The 17908-nt window shown below is 37.1% G+C and overlaps 1 protein-coding gene across 1 annotated transcript; it reads left to right on the top strand.

The window, feature by feature from the left end:
* The first annotated feature begins 1075 nt into the window (after positions 1 to 1075).
* On the top strand, positions 1076 to 17462 carry AMBN (ameloblastin). The gene is made up of 12 exons (XM_040489885.1): positions 1076 to 1153; positions 1925 to 1930; positions 5995 to 6063; positions 8573 to 8623; positions 10157 to 10204; positions 10710 to 10820; positions 12226 to 12462; positions 13351 to 13389; positions 13891 to 13950; positions 14046 to 14090; positions 14540 to 14584; positions 16841 to 17462. Exons 1-12 carry the CDS (start codon positions 1076 to 1078, stop codon positions 17375 to 17377), a joined length of 1326 nt encoding a protein of 441 aa, XP_040345819.1. The 3' UTR covers positions 17378 to 17462.
* The last annotated feature ends 446 nt before the right edge of the window (positions 17463 to 17908 follow it).

The raw sequence follows: 17908 nt of genomic DNA, 5'->3' as shown, positions 1-17908 counted from the left end.
CTCCATCAGATTCTTTCCCTGGAAAACTTAATACTTACCAATTGATTCAGTCATCAGCTACTGATTGGGCATTTTGACAAATAGCCTTCCCTCAAGGCTCAGCATGAACCTATCCTCCTCATACCTGACCCCAAAGCCTCAAAGGATTTCTCCAACCTCAAAAAGTTTAGAGCATTCTTCTATTAGCAGTTTCCCAACCTCACAACTATTGACATCTCAGGCTGGATACTTGTTTTTGTGAGGGGCTTTCCTGTACATTTTAGGATGTTTAGCAGCATCTCTGGTCTCTACTCACTAGATGCCACTAACAAATTCCACCCCCCCTTCCCTGCCAGCAAACTGTAACCACCAGAAGTAGCCTCTTGTCCCCCAGACATGTTCCGTGTTGGGGCAAAATCATCCCTAATTGAGAATCACTGTTCTATAGCATTATTATTTTAGCAGTTAATCCATGTGGGACCATCCTTTTTGATATTATATAGGCTTTTTAATTAAATTATTGTTGGTTTGCTGTATGTCTCATTAACTATTTTTGTGTATTTCTCGAGTTATTTGCTGATAAATTTCTGACAAGTAGGTGTACTGTATTATACTCCTTTGTATCTAGCAATGATTGATTGATCAATGTCATCTACTATTGAATGACTCATTCATTCTGGCATGGTGCATAAGAGCAAGATGCCTGTGTCTAAATTCTGGTCCCACCACTCACTAACTGTCATTTTGGGTAATTTAGTTCACCTCTCTGTAGATCAGTTTTCTCTTTGTATAAAAAGGGGAGAATAGTATCTTCTTCAAAAAGTCATTTGGAGGATTAAATAAATTAATATATGTAGAACACTAAAATAATGCCTGCCCACAGTAAATACTATCCAAATATTACCCATTATAATGTGAATATAACGTCAAAGGATACAACTTAGTGGAATGAGTGATTTCTGTTCCCGCAGGAATATTTTATGTGTTTGAAAAAATATGATAATCTATCCAAAAAATTAGAAGATCATGTGAAAAGTAAAATGTGAAGATCTATAACAAGCAATTTGTCACAATGTAGTGTATGAATGGTTGTCGAATGACTGACAAATATTTGGAGTCAGAGAAGAGAACATCACAGTGGAGTGGAATGGTGGGGGAAAGAGTCACCAAAGAGGTAAAAATGGACTGGAACTTTGAAAACAAGCTGTGAAGAGATAAGAAAAGAGTTTAGGCGGAGAGAAAGGTTCAATAAAAGCCTCAAGAAGAGACAAACCATGGCACATTCTGGAGAGACTGAGTAAACAAGTCTGGCTGGAGTCGAAGGTTGAAAGGGACCATGTGTGAGAACAAAGCAAAAATCAAAGTCCATGTTTTGTCCCATGCAATCAACATGCTCATTAGCAATTAAAATCATAAGAATACATTTTAGTTCGTTGTTATAACTAACATAACTGCCTTTGGTGGCTAGAATAGTCACAGCCAAGGCCCATAGTCCAATGTGAAGTAGATATGCACCATAGATTTCTTTATTTCAACAAGAACAATAACTCATGATCACTGAATATTTTCTGCATACCAAATAGTGTGCTGAGCACTTAATATTCATTAATATGCTTAACTTAAATACATTAAATTAAATTAATGCCATCCTATGGTAGACCACATTTCACAGATTAAATAATTATACAAAAATACTGTATATATTCAAGTTGAGTGGCTCACCCAGTATCACATGATTAATGTCATGGCAGGGTTTTCAAAAGCTGTGATCCAGCTACTGTACTGACATTTTCCACAGGATCTTCTTTATCTAGCTTTTTCTTTATAAGTTTTTCTGTACATGTCCCCTCATGTATCTCAGATCTTCTGCCATTCTGAGCTTTTTTATTTTTGCTATACTCCGGACACAGCATTTTTTTTAATTTGTTACTCTCATTTTTTTTAGGTAAAGGTATGGTCTTGATCAACATGACATAGTAGCCATCAGCTGTAGTAGTTCCTTAATGTCTATCATCACTGCTACACATTGATATGCTCAGGCTAATTTACAGATTTTTGTAATTAAATTCCTTTTAATTAGGATGTATTAGGATTATGTTTGCTAACTTTCCCAGTAACATAAATCAAAAATAGAAAGCTGTTGACTTGGGGCGGCTGGGTGACTCTGTCGGTTAAGGGTCCGACTTTGGCTCAGGTCATGATCTCGCGGTCCATGAATTTGAGCCCTGCATGTCAGCTGTGCTGACAGCTCAGAGCCTGGAGCCTGCTTCTGATTCTGATTCCCTCTCTCTCTGCCCGCCCCCCTCCGCTCTCATTCTGTCTCTCTCTTCTGTCTCAAAAATAAACATTAAAAGATTTTTTTAAAAAGCTGTTGACCAGATGCAAAATGTTTACTTCAACTGATTACAACAATCATGATTACTATCCCAATGTACAGTCTTGCATAAAATGGGAGATGAAATTGGAAAGGTGAATGGACATGTTAATTTGACTGTCTAGTTATAGAGGGTGAAATTTATAGCTTTAGGGGTCCTTAAAAAGTTTTTGAGCGGAGCTGTGAAATGTTGAAACCAATATTTTAGGAAGATAAATTGACGTGGGTATGCAGGAAAGTGGAGGAGAAAGAAACTAACGCAAACATCTGGAAGACAGTAATCCAGGACTGAGTGTGAAGGTCATTTTTAAAGGGTAGAAGCAACATCATTTATAGTATATTAAGTATTTAGCTTAAGAGAAAAGCAGAATATATGAATTCTATGAAAACATCATCATTAGCCTATCATGATCATGCTCATAAACTGTAAAAGACATATTCACACACATCCCATTTTCCTGGTTAACAGTCAACTAGGAAGCTTAATCCCATGGATTCAGCATCAATTTCTAGGCAAACAAAATGCCTTCCATCAAGTCCCTTCTCTACCCTCTTTGGAACTCATACACCTAACTGCCACTGCTCCTCTTTTTTAACACACACACACACACACATACACACACAGACACATACACACACACACACACACACACACACACAGTGTCTCTGTGGTGTTTCATGTAGCTTCTCCCACTCAAAGAACAAATCACCCACTTACTGACACCCACTATATGGCAGCCGCTGTATCTTTATCATCTCACCAAATCTTCAAAACAAACCTATGGTCGTAAATAATCATCCTTATATAACAAAGGAAGGAACTAGGGCTCAGAGAGATTAGAGGACTTGATCAAGCACCAGAGCTGGAATAGAGACAAATGGGAAAGGTGGGGTCAAAAATAATACTTTTTTTGCAAAAACATTTTATTATTTACAAAACATATTTACATTCCTTATTTCTTTACATCCTAAAAATAATTCTGTTATCAATAGGAAATGGGTTTTATCAGGAACAATTTCTTGGATATCATTATTTGAAGATGTTAAGCCTACACTTAGGTATGAAGACATCTTTTCTCCAAAATACCAGCTTCCTCGGTGTTCCCTGTAATTGGTAAGATCCCTATTCCCCTAAAGAGTATACTGACTCATCCCTTCTTAGGAAACCAATCTTAAATTCTTACCCCTACCACATCTGAAATCACACCTTTGGAAAGATAAGGAGGGGCAGAGAAATAACAAAAGCAGTTAAAGTCCAATCCACATCCAAGACATCTTTATCTGTTCCTGGAGAAAAACTCATCCATGTTGACATTAGCCTTTTAAGTGACACAGATATGACTAACCTGGCTTGGTACTGAATGCCTGAAAATAAGTCTATCTAAAGATTGAGATAAGGGTGCCTGAGTGGCTCAATCTGCTAAGCATCTGACTTCAGCTCAGGTCATGATCTCACAGTTCATGAGTTTGACCCCTGCATCAGGCTCTCTGCTGTCAGTACAGAGTCCACTTTAGATCCTGTGCTCCTCTCTCTCAATCTCTCTCTCTCTCTCTCTCTCTCTCTCTCTCTCTCTCTCTCAAAAATAAATAAGCATCTTTTTAATCTTAAAAAAAAAATAAAATAAAGAGTGAAATGAAACTAGTGCCCATTGACCTGATTGGTTCACGGAGAATGTTTTGACTTATGTCCCTCTTTCCCCAAAGCACATGCACCAAAGGTTTACCTGAAGTGATTCTCTCAGAGGGTCCAATTAAAATTTCTTAACAAAAGCTTGGCTAACTCTAGTCTATTATCTTCAGATAAAAAACTATCTAGGAAATTCTGAGGAAAACATTATAATGTACTCATTATCCATCTAATATTTTCATTTTCTCTTTCAATCTCAGAACATTATGTTATGTTTCCTTCTAGAGTGTTGGGGTAAGGGAGGGAAGATACATTTACTATAACAAGTATGAGGGTGAAAATCTTGAGAATGTTGGCACTGGGTCACTAGCTTTATCTGCAGATAAAAACCTGAACAAAATAGATAATGGTTAATTTTGCACCTATTTTACATATATTTCCTTCAGCTCACCAAAATGATTGTCTTCAGAGCTTATGTCCATTATTCCTTTACTGTCCTCCCTGCAATTGAGTTCTCTGAATAAATACAAGGGTTGGTTTACAATTAAAAATAATAAGACTCTACTGGGCCAATGTCCTTGCATGCAATAAAAGGGTGTGGGCTAAATTACAGGAGCAGAGTTTGGTTTTTTTCCCCATTTTGCTTCACTTTGATTGGTGGATTGGCGCTTTAAATAAAGGTTTCTGGTCTTCCCTGGATGAGAGATACAGAGCGAGTCCTAGGCACAGACCAGAAAAAATTTTAATCTTCTTTTCTTAGAACTGTCTTGGTTGGCATCACCAGGCCCTGAGAACACAGTGCATGTCAACATTGAAGGTAAAATGTGATTTTATGATTTCCATGTGATTCCTATAAGTTCTTTTTTCCTATCTCCAAGTAGCTTTTATACAGAGGATTTTTGTTTGTCACCAGAAGCTGAATAATAGTTTATTGTAAACCATTAGCATGTTCCAGAGAAGACATGCCAAATATCTTACCAGCTAAGAAAAAAGACTAATCTATAGACTTTTTTTCTTTTTCTTTTTCTTTTTTTTCTTTCTTTCTTTTTTTTTTTTTTTTTTTTTTTTTTTTTACTATTTGTGATTATTAGTGACAGGGCCTAATTTAGAAAGGCATTAGAAGACAAGCAAATTTCTTGGGTAGGCAGATTTCTGTTCATATAAAAGTAAAGAGGCTTTTCAACTTCTAGAATAAACTTAAAGAGATAATTCATTTTAGAAAAAGGAAAACTCAGTTTTGAGACATATTTCCCACTAATATCAAAGGCATTTAAAATATTCAGTTCATTCTTACTTTTTTAATATTTATTTATTTGGGGGGAGAGTACAAGTGGGGGAGGGGCAGAGAAAAAGGGGGACAGAGGATCTGAAGCAGACTCTTCACTGACAGCAGTGAGCCTGATGTCGAGCTTCACCTGGAAGATCATGACCTGAGCCGAAGTCAGACACTCAACCAACTAAGCCACCCAGGCATCCCTCATTCTTGTTTTTTAAAAGATAAGTTTTGTTATGTTTATCTGGATAACTGAAACATAGAGTGATACATTCTAATATATCTGCAAATAAAGGTTTGCTATAAAATAATCATTGTATTATCTTTCAAATGCATTTCAAAATGTACTCTGGAGAGAAAGTATAACATCCTGTGAATGATACTTAATAGACCAAAATTTCACATAATGGAACGGATTTTCAAATTCATAATTCATTTTATGAAATGAAACACAGCAGTTAAAGAACACAGCACAAAGGTTGTTCCTATATGTTCATTTAGGTTGTAACTCCATAAAAAAAAAATCACTTAGATATTTTTTAATTGATTGTCAATTCATTCCAAAAACTAGTAAGCATAAATAAGTTTAGAAATATTTAATTGTGTTTTATTTTTATTTTTGTTTTCTTGAAACTGATTGTTTTGGAAGAACAGAGATGTGGCTCATTTGAAACATTGCCTTTTAACCATTCTGAAATAAAAATTCATCTGACTTAATTCTCCAACCCAATTCTGTTTCAGATCCCACTTTCCAAAATGAAGGACCTAATACTGATCTTTTGCCTCCTGGAAATGAGTTCCGCAGTGCCGGTAAGTCATAGTTTTCTAGATATTCTAGATTCTTGGATGCTAAACAGTACCGAAGGACATGGTCTAAAGTTCATGCATGGACTCATTTGAATTAATCCAGTGGTAGAGTTCCTACTGAGTCAAAGGTCATAGGTGTCCAGACATCAGCTTACCATCTGAAAGCAGTAGGTCAATGTAATTTTTTTATTCAAAAAGATATTAAAATATTCTGAAGAAAATTTTGAAGTCTTATTCCATTCATTCAAATATAAAAGACTTATGTAGCCTCTGCAAAGCCATGGCACAATTTTATTATAACCACTTGCTGCCGTTGTGCAATTGAAATGGAGAAGAAATTTCTCCAAAAAAGGAAAGTCCATTTTCTTCATTTTTAAAAGAATAATATTAGCCAAATTATGATGGTTACAAAACAGAGCTAAGTAATTCTATTTGAAGCTAGTAATTAAGTAATTAACCAACAGATTTGCCTCATGGGGGAGATACTATATGACTGAGAGTTGAAGTTTCTTAAATCAAAACATGCTATGGCAATGGGGCTAATTGTATGTTATGGTCCTATACCTGGCTCATTCTAACATATGTTGATATGATCTCATGAATACAATCCTCTGGGTACTGAACTCTACCAGCCAATAGTATGTGTTTCTATTTTCATGGAGACTTTGTTCTGCTGCCATATGCATTTGGCAAATATTGACCGAACACCTGACATGTATCCAGCAATGTGCTGGGCATTGGAGCCACAAACGTAAGTTTGACATGATCTCTTGTCTTGAGGAACTCATAGTTGGACTTAAATAAACTTTCAAATATTTCAGTTCCCTGACAAAAAAAAAAGATTAGCTCCTTGGGTTTCTTAAAGTTAAATGTTTGGGAGAAAGGGGATAAAAACTGGCTACAAAGATGAAAGCCTCAACTCTGCGAATAAAAAGAGTTTCTATTCCATTACTCAACATGAACTTTAAGTGAAAGAAAAAGTGAAGCTGCCACCCTAGCTTACTTTTGTATGATACTGACCCTGGGGTCAGCCTCAGCCATCCACTGTCTAATACTTTGACACTCCTGGAACTTATGCTGGCCCACACCTGTGTCAATCAGGTCCACCCTGAGGGACATGACAATTGTTTAGGATTGCCAACTGACTGCCTGTCAAGTTAGATGTTCTAATTTTACTCCCTCCTTGGAAAGGTACCCTCTGTCCATTTACATTCATGTAAATTTGTTGTTAATTCATGACTTGGAGTAAATGGAAAGGAAAGTATACTTTGTAGTTGAATCTGTCCAAGATACCTTATCTGTGTACTGGCCACTGGGAGGAATGCTTTACTCTCACAGTCCTCCAAAATGCTGAACAATCTGCTCACTACACACACACACACACACACACACACACACACACACACACACACACACATCAGTCTTCCTGTCTACACAACTGATCTTTTTCTCTGCTTAGAGTATTTGCTACACATTTATAACTCTTTTTCTGCTATCCATTTCCAAAACTGAATTATTTGGAACAATTTGCACCATGACTAAGAGGGCAAGATTTTACTTGTATAAAAAGGCATAAAGTGGAAGGTAGATAACACACTCAGGAAACTATTCCTCAACTTCTTACTCACGAAAAAAAAAATCCCAATATGTTTAGTGGATGCTCCATAAATATTTGTGTATAAATGAAGGAAAGAAGGCATTGAGAACCTGGGACCCTGGAAAGTAAGGATTTCCAAAGAACCAAAAACCCTCAAAATCCAAAGTACTCTAATTCTTACTCTTCCATTCTCCATTTTTTTTCTACTGGTATTTATGCATATTAACAAAGATTGCTTTAGAAAGAAAAATATCTTACACTTTAAAAATCTAGTTGTAAGTATAACTATATTTTTAACAACTTTTAAATGAATACATTATAATAAAACTTGACTTTTTTTAAAGTGTATATTTTGGATATGATCAAAAAATACAAACACAGATAATAGATTTATATATAAAATATTTTTTCATAAATGATGACAGAGCATTTGTTGAAACCCCTTGAATGGATGGTAAGTTAGGTTTTGCATGTGCTCTTTGCTGAATGCCATGATTCCATGCCACATTTCATGAACCAGAAGCACGTAAGCTTGGCAAAACCACAAGAAAATTGACCTTAGGTTTGTCCCTTTTGCTTACCTATAGGGTAATTTCTTTAAGAATACAAAGTATTCTTGGTTTTCTATTTTGTAGCTTTATCCTACATTGTATTTGTATTTGTGCTCAATGTAATCTCAAAGTTAAACAAAAATTTCTGCATTAAGATACAAAGGGTAGATGATTCATGTGGGAGCAAAGCCATTAAATATGATGTTAATTCTCCCAATTAATTTAAATTTTTCTTTATTCTGCTTAAAAACTCAAGTCAAAATCCCTCAGCTGGCCTTTATGCACTGGGCTAGGCTTTCTATTTCCAGTATGCATTTAGGGAAGGTTCTCACCAGATATCAAAATTATTCTTATTTCCGTCTAGATGTTTCCTCAGCAACCTGGAACACCAGGCATGGCTAGTTTGAGCCTGGAGGTATGTATCGTCAGAGTATTTACATGTAGTCTTTACATTTGTATGGTCTTGGTAAGAGAGAAACACCATGGGCAGGTTCTGTTTTCCTAGTCAGAAGTCAGTGGCTTTCTAGAGAAGTTCCAGAGAAGCATATGACATTTATTAGAACCTCATCTTCTCATTTTACTGCAATTTTAAACTCTCAGATATTTTACTCTTCAGAATGTCACCTGTGTGTGAATCAGATCAATACTAATATTTAATACCTAATATATATTACATATACATTATATAATTACTGTATTAATATAATTACTACATTAATTAAAACACATTGTTCTGAAGCCACAAATGGTTTACATTTAATTCCATCACCTTATAGTACTTTATATGACAATGTTCCCCTTAAGAGAATTTACCCCACAAAATGTGGTTGTTTATAAGAACTCTTGTAAATAACATTAACCTGGTTTTGTGGCACCTGCTTCATAGCCTGTTTGTCTTGCTGAAGTTCTCATAACTAATAATACTCTGTTTAGAAAATCTCAGCACACTGGAAACATTTGACCATGTCAAAAGAAAATATTAACAGTTATGAATAAAAAAACATTTATGAGATTATAAATTTTTCATAAGACCTTGCAAAGTTTATTCATATCATGATAATCTGGGGGCAATAGGCTGGAAGTTTATTTCAAACGGAAGCTCACAGAGTTACTTTTTTCTCACTTTCTAGCTTAAAAACAACTCAAAGCACTCTAAACCTCTTCCCATTAAATTGAAATTGACTTTCTGTTGAATTGGCAGCATTCTTGACCAGCTATCCAGATACTCACCATTTTCCCCAGTGTGTTTTACATTTACTATTTTGAGGCCTTTTTTATTTGGGAAGGAGGTAAGGGTGCTTTGTTTTGTCTTGTTTTTGTTTTGTTTGCCTGTTTGGGGATGGATTTATAAAAGGCAAAGTAAATTAAATGGGGAAGGGAGGTAAGAGTCAATGAAACAATGTTCTCATGATTAAGTTTCTTTTTTTTTTTTTTTTTTCAACATTTATTTATTTTTGGGACAGAGAGAGACAGAGCATGAACGGGCGAGGGGCAGAGAGAGGGGGAGACACAGAATCGGAAACAGGCTCCAGGCTCTGAGCCATCAGCCCAGAGCCTGACGCGGGGCTCGAACTCACGGACCGTGAGATCGTGACCTGGTTGAAGTCGGACGCTTAACCGACTGCGCCACCCAGGCGCCCCACATGATTAAGTTTCTATTTCAATTGAATGAGCTATTTTCCAATGTTTTAATGTGACCTTTACTTAAATGATACCTTTTTCTCTTATTTGATTAATGATAAAAAGCAAACTCACTATTTTAATAGCAATAACAACAATGGCACAACCACATTTAACATTTCCACTCTTCAATGATGATTGTGTCTATTTTATTTTATTCAGCTGACCCACTGCAAACTTTGTGCTAATATCATATATTTAGAAAATGGTTGTACCATATGAAAAGGAATATATGTGGCAAACACTAACCCACCTTTTTTCTTGATAGACAATGAGACAGTTGGGAAGTTTGCAGGGATTAAATATGCTTTCTCAGGTAACCTTATTTTCAAATATTTCTTATTGCATGAATTAATGGTGGTGGTGGTAGTGATATTATTAATAGCAACATTGTAATTCATAAAATTTGTTTGTGAATAGATATTATCCTAAGTATTGAAAGAACAAATGAGTAATAGAGATAACCTAAAACAAAATAAGACCCTTGGATGGGATGGTAGGTAAAACAATATTTAATGTTCTTGAGTAAGAAAAAAATCCTTTCTAGCACTTCAATTTTATTGAACAGCCCAAAATATGAATGCTTAAAAAGCTAAATCTCAAGTAAGTTTATGGGAATCTTGCAGTCTGTCTTAGGATGGAAAGTAAGTCTATTGGAAGAGAGCATTTACCTGTCCACATTAAATTCACCGATGTCACACTTAATTTGCTGTCTCCACACTTTCTATGGATTTTGTAGAAAATGAAAACCAAGTTTAAGCCACTACTGAAATAAAAGCATGGTTTTTTTTTTTTCCTTTTTCCCCCCTACATGTCTTTAGTATTCAAGATTTGGTTTTGGAAAGTCATTTAATTCTTTGTGGATGCATGGTCTCCTGCCACCACATTCTTCTTTCCCATGGATGAGACCAAGGGAGCATGAAACTCAACAGGTAGGTTAATTGCATCAATGTGCTTGAAACTTCACGCTGAACAATATTTGCCTTCTCTAACTTATCATATACTAGCTACAGACAGATAATAATAATAATGAATAAAAAATTATCCAAGTATTAGCAAGTCAAAACCTATAATTGTTTTTAGTACTTAGGAAAAATTAAAATAAAGTGGTCCAAACTTTCAACTTATTTGTATATTTATTTCAAATAGGAAGATATGGCCTCCAAAATATAAGAGGCCTATGTTAATGACATGAGCCATAACAAGAGAGAAACTATCTTCAAGATGGAAGCAGGCTATATCCTGGACAATTCTCATCTTAGTCAAGAGTTCCAAATAATTATTCAAAGTCACATTTAAAATGATGCCAAAGTCCTGGTTAAAATATCATGAACCCTACAGTAATCAATAAATACATCAATCAGTTAACCATTATTTTTTTTGGTGCCTAATAAATGCATAAGCCAAATTATAGATTGGGAGTGAAAATGAAAACATTTAAAAATGGTTCCAAGGTTCATGAAGTTTCAGATCTGATTGGGAGATAAGATAAGACAATGTATTACAAGGTGTTAAATTATGAGGTATCGGTAATAAAAAGCCATAGAGTTTAGAGATGGGCAGTAGTTGAAGAGGCAAAGCAGAGCCAGATTGTTGTGAGATTTCCATACCACTTTGAGGAGCTTGCAAATGATTTAAAAATAACAGGAAGCCATCCACCACAGTTAATTTCAAAAAGGAGCAAATAAACATGGTTGTTTTAATAGGAACTTTTGATTCCAGTGCTCACAAGTAACATTATTCACCAAGCCGCATTTAGTGGGACAATAAATAATGTTAGTAGTGACTGTTTCTCCACTTGACTATTTCCAAAATGGACTCCATGATGCAGGAATTTGATTGGTATTTTACTTAATTATCACTTCTCTCCTTTCATTAACTCAAAACATATATTATTTATCAAGTGCCAGGCACGTGTTAGGAACCATGTTAAGTGTTAGGGCTATAAAGTCAAAGAAGACATATAATTGTCTCTCAGTTGATGGTGGGCAAAGATATCATTGTAATCCAGTGAAAAAGTGGTAAGAGACATACCTAGAGGCAGCTTTGGGAACTCAGAGGAGGAAACAACCATTCTACCAGGAAGTCCGATAGTTTTCCGTATTCTGCAGCACAGATAGTCCAAAGGAAGTGGAGGAGACAGCCACGCAAAAGACTGCCCCAATAACATTGACTTTACATAAACTGGTGCTTCCTAAATGAACATAAGCTTCAGGCCAATTCCCCCGGACTCTCTTGCAAGTAGAAAGCTTCCCAAGCCCTTTTGTTTTAGAAATTCTAGACACCACAGTTCAGTGAGCTATCGCTTCCTGACACTCCTTTCAAATTTCTCTGCAGTATGAATATTCTTTGCCTGTACATCCCCCACCTCTCCCATCGCAGCCATCCCTGCAGCCTCAACAGCCAGGACAGAAACCTTTCCTCCAGCCTACTATTGTAACCGCCATCCAGGACGCAGCCCAGAAGGGAGGACCTCAGCCTCCAGTTTACCAGGGACAACCGCCCTTGCAGCAAGCAGAGGGGCCAATGCTTGAACAGCAGGTGGCACCATCAGATAAGCCACCAAAGGCCGAGGTAATTCTTTCTCAAAAGTCCAATCAGGATTGCCCACTAACTCAAAGGAAAACTGATTTACAGAGCATATTTAAATAATCGGAATTTTCAGGCATAATTTATGACAATACAAATATGTTTTTAAGCAGCTGACATATCTGTCCTTTGCCATCAGAAACAAGGCATGGACTCTAAAAAGATCCTGTGCCTCTTAGTTTCTTAGTCACATAAGATGAAAGCTTTCAGGGGAAATAGGACAGCCCAGAGAAGTCTATGCTTCCTATCACCAGGATCTTTTTCAGCGTTGGAAGGACTGAGAAGACTGATTATCCCACAGCATTGCATGTAGTATTTTGGATTATTATTTCTCTATCTGGTGGAGAAAAAACAATCATGCAATAATGTAGAGAAACGAGCAGTAGTAAGAAAAGGAAGCTACCATGTAACTAGTATGCTGCACACATTTGACATTCCCCCATGTCACCCTGATTAAAATCCTATAAAGATAGATATTATCATCCTTTTTAAAAAGAAGACAGACTGGGGTGCCTGGGTGGCTCATTCAGTTAAGCGTCCAACTTTGGCTCAGGTCATGATCTTGCAGCTCGTGAGTTCGAGCCTCGCGTCAGGCTCTGTGCTGACAGCTCAGAGCCTGGAGCCTGCTTCAGATTCTGTGTCTCCCTCTCTCTGCCCCTCCCATGCTCATGCTCTGTCCTTCTCTGTCTCTCAATAATAAATAAACATTAAAAAAATTAAAAAGAGAAGACAGACTTTGTGTCCTGCCCGACTAAATGAAAGCAAAAATCAGGAAATTCATTTTAGATTGCTTATTATAGTCATAAATAAGTTAAGAGTATGTCCAGTTCTACTTTTATAGTTTAGTAATTTTAATATTCATCTATGATGCAGCTACCAGGAATGGATTTTGCTGATCCACAAGGCCCATCAGTAAGTACAGATCTCAATGAGATACTTTATTAAGAAAAATATCTATACTTCAAGAAAGAAGAGGGGTGCCTGGGTGGCTCAGTCAGTTAAGCGTCTGACTTTAGCTCAGGTCATGACCTCACGGTTTGTGGGTTCAAGCCCTGTGTCAGGCTCTGTGCTGACAGCTCAGAGCCTGGAGCCTGCTTCAGATTCTGTGTCTCCCTCTCTCTTCCTGGCCCTTCCCCACTCGCACTCTGTCTCTCTCTCTCTCTCTCTTAAAAATAAATAAACATTTTAAAAATTAAAAAAAAGAAAGAAGAGTGAAAATGTTTAATTGCCCCATTTATTCATGAATATGAAGTATAATGGGTTCCTTTGTTTTCTTAAATATTAAATACTTATTTGTTAAATTAATCCACCTGAAAATGCATTTCATATATCACTTAGAAATGGCTGTAATGGGAGGTTTGCCTGTATTATAGCAAAAATGAATTACTAATTCTGTTTTTCTATCACTTAAAGGTGTTCCAAATAGCTCGTTTGATATCTCGGGGACCAATGCCACAAAATAAACCTTCTCCAGTAAGCTTTTTAAAAAATATGCCTCTGCTTATAATTTACTTGAACATTTTTCCTTGGAAAATGCATTTTATGATGATTGTTGTATTTATATTTAGCTTTATCCAGGAATATTTTACATGTCCTATGGAGCAAATCAATTGGTAAGTCTGTAACCTACAAAAAATATCATTTTAAATTCAATATTATCTTAAGAGCTATAATTATAAAAATCTAAGCTTCACACAAAAGATTCCATATTCTCTGAGTGCCTAATAGCAACTGAAATGTCAAGGAGGCACACTTTCTATTTGACTAACTCTAGCCAGAAACACACACACACACACACACACACACACACACACACACACACACGCATATATACAACAGCATTTAGGAAAGGTAAATTTTCTATCTGAATTATGCAACTTGGCTCCATGCATTTAATAATGACTCACCTCTACACTTTACCCTGCCGTTGGACATGGCATTAACTTTAAGGTTTAAGGAAAAAGTTAACTTTTTACTTTACTTTTAACTTTGTCTCGAGTAGCTAATGGGATAATAGGAACCTACTGACTGGTAATAAGATGCACTGTTTCTTTTTGAACAGAATGCTCCTGCCAGACTTGGCATCATGAGCTCAGAAGAAATGGCGGTGAGTAATGTCCTCAAACTGTTATGAAAATAGTGGTCAGGGCAGAACAGTCACAAAAGACTTGCTGCAAGAGGCATTGGCCATAAATGTCACTGAATATAGAGCACAGGACTCAGATTGTTCCACTCAGAAACCAAAACCTTGATTCTTAGGCAACATGCAAAGATTTCGCCACGTTTCCATCTAGTCATTTCTGAGTCATGACCATTCTAGAACATAAGATTTTGCCCTGTTTCTTGAATATGAGCAGAGGAGAAACCTTTCCTGAAAGGCCATTATCATTGAATGGCATATGCTTCAAACCAAAAAAAAGACACGCATGATTTGTACAGAGTTCCCATTTCTTCTCGGACCAAATAAATTCAAAACAACAAATTCAACAGCTTTGCAAATAATTTAGACCTCGACATTGAGCGATAAAAAAGAAAAAGAAAACAACTCTATGTATTATGTTATCCTCACCCCAAGTGTAGCCACCATCTGTCACCACACAACACTATTACAATGTTGTATACATGAACCTAACGTGACGTTGTGTGTCAACTATATTCAGATAAGAAAAAGAAAACTAACCAAGTTTAAAAGGCGATTAGTGTAAAATTCAAAGTGCGTTAATAAGTTAATTTGAGCATATTCTTTTTCTATTATCCATGTATATGACAACTTTAAATTTTGAGACCAGTAGACTTGCACAATTTCATATTTTCCCCCAGAAATTTCTACCTGTTACCTCTGTTAGAGGACAAAACAAAAGAAAACAAATACCATACTAAATGAAATTGTTATCAACTATAGATCCTATCAAATGAATAAATACTATAAATATGCTATCATCGAAAGAAAACTCTCATCCCAACATTCTTTTTTTTTTTTAATGTTTATCTATTTTTGAGGGAAGAAGAGAGGCAGAGTGAGAGCAGGGGAGGGGCAGAGAGAGAAAGACACAGAATCCAAAGCAGGCTCCAGGCTGTGAGCTGTCAGCACAGAGCCAGACGTGGGGCTCAAGCTCACAAACTACGAGATCATGACCTGAGTCAAAGTCAGATGTTTAACTGACTGAGCCACCCAGGTGCCTTTCTCATCCCAACATTCTTGAGTGCCTTCTATGAACTAGATGCATAGGAAGACACTATAGAGGCAAGATAAATTAGATAAGATTTCTGTTCTCAAGGAGTTTACTCTCTAATCAATGGGAAAGTCAGATACAAGGGCAGATAGTGTCAAAATGTTGTGATAAGGGCAAACAGACCTATAAGAGAGGTAAAGGGGAGAGGCAGGTAGCCCAGGCAAGGGGTTCACAGTGCCATCCCTCAAGGAGATGATGTGAGAAGCTGAGATTTAGAGAGTGGAGAGCCAAGAGAAGGTAGGAGAAAAGAATGCGGTATCCACATACTACCAACACAACTGGCTGAAAATTCAAGTAAGCGTTAATTATCATCTTATCATTTTAATTATTTATATTCTGCCTCATTCTTAAAAGATTTTGTAGTTGCTTATGAAAAGCCCCCAATAAAGGTCACCAAAAAATTGAAGATAGAATTTAAAATGAGTAAAAACTGTAAGCGATTAATTAAATGAGATTACAAACATGCAAATTACAAAGCCCTACACAATCACTGTAAGTAGCCCAAAATTGGAGGTTGGATATTTTGGGGCAGCAAAGGCAGAAAAAAAGGGACCTGGTAAGTTCTACAATTCTAACCGTCCACAGGAAGAAAATATTTCAGTTCCTCCAGAGAGATCAAGCTTCTTTTTCTGACACATGTTCTAAAAATAAAGAAAAAGAAAAGGAAAATCTTAGAGAGGGCTTTGTTCATTTGAGAAATGATGTTGAGGTGGTTTTCTAAAATATCCCTCAACAAACTCAGCAATGAACCAGTTTTTGTTTGTTTGTTCATTTGTTTTATGATGGCATTGCCTATTTTGCCTGCTTATTGTTTTCTTAACATTATATTTGAACTTCCGTTTGCCTGTAGACTTGGTTCTGCCCTGCTTCCCCACTTCTCTCCTTCCTGCTTTCATTCAGACTTGGCAAAGGGTCTCCACCTGCCTTCCACCTTTCTAGAAAAGTGCAGAATCCTCTCCTTTATATTTCAAAGCCAGTTTAGTGAGAAATGTGCTTACCCAAAGCTGTCAACTCACTCTTTTTTCCCTAACAGTTTTTTATGATTTCTAGGTGAATCTGACCAATTGTGATTGTGTGGTATACTTAATAGTAGGTGATAACGGTACCTTTCGTAAATGGTTTATTTCCAGGGAGGCAGAGGAGGCCCCATGGCCTATGGAGCCATGTTCCCAGGATTTGGAGGCATGAGGCCTAACCTTGGCAGGATACCCCACAATCCAGCCATGGGTGGGGATTTTACTCTGGAATTTGACACCCCAGTCACCGGAACCAAAGGCCCTGAGAAGGGCGAAGGAGGTGCACAAGGCTCCCCCAGGCCGGATGTCAACCCGGCCGATCCGGAAAACCCAGCTCTCCTTCCAGAGGTAGCACCTGGTGCCCTGGGAGGGCTTCTTGCTCACCCAAAGGGCAACGACCCCAGCCTGGCAAGAGGTCCTGCAGGGCAGAGTGGGGGACCCCCCAGGGTCACCCCAGCAGAAGCTGACCCACTGATGACCCCTGGATTAGCAGATATTTATGAGACCTATGGTGCCGACGTGACCACACCCCTGGAAGAAACGCCCACAGATACCACAGCCATCCCAGACACTCAGCAAACATCCATGCCAGAAAACAAGGCCCAGCAGCCCCAGATCATGCATGATGTGTGGCATTTCCAAGAGCCCTGAGAGCTTTGAGATTATCAGCTACTTTCTGTATGCACAAGCTCCCCAGCTTTGTCCCTATAGTATATCTCTTTACTGAAACACTTAACTACCCTGCCGCAGCAAAGGCGTTAAAAATGCTGAGCATATATTAATAAATACAAGTGGCTAGAAATAGTGTAGGTCCCCTTCTTGCTTTCATTCTCTTATTGAAATAAAATGTGTTGGCTTTCTCTGTGATTTAGAAATACTATTAATGACATCAGAGCAAGTTTAAGGGTCTCTGCATGTGAAAATCGCTGTTTCTTAGCTGTCTTGGGCACTATAGAATTTCTCTCTCCAGCATGACAGTCATATCCAGGAAATGCAACATTGCTTTGGAAATTTTTCTCCAAGCAAAGGCACATATTCTCAGAATTATGAGAGACACCATTCAAACATTATTAAACAGGGATGGGTGAACAATCCCTGACTGGTATTACTGGGTTTGATAATATTGGATTTAAAATTCTCATTGTAGAGTATTTTATTTAATCTAGTAAAAACACTTAGCTT

The sequence above is a fragment of the Herpailurus yagouaroundi genome, unplaced genomic scaffold, assembly GCF_014898765.1.
Source record: "Herpailurus yagouaroundi ecotype Mexico unplaced genomic scaffold, PumYag 28, whole genome shotgun sequence".
Classification (NCBI taxonomy): domain Eukaryota; kingdom Metazoa; phylum Chordata; class Mammalia; order Carnivora; family Felidae; genus Herpailurus; species Herpailurus yagouaroundi.
This window is presented reverse-complemented; position numbering and strand designations above follow the sequence as displayed.

Coding starts and splice junctions, on each gene's coding strand:
- AMBN (XM_040489885.1), top strand. CDS start 1,076: ATGACTGACAAATATTTGGAGTCAGAGAAGAGAACATCACAGTGGAGT. Junction 10,821..12,225: donor GGGAGCATGAAACTCAACAG/GTAGGTTAATTG, acceptor ATTTCTCTGCAG/TATGAATATTCTTTGCCTGT. Junction 13,390..13,890: donor CTGATCCACAAGGCCCATCA/GTAAGTACAGAT, acceptor TATCACTTAAAG/GTGTTCCAAATAGCTCGTTT.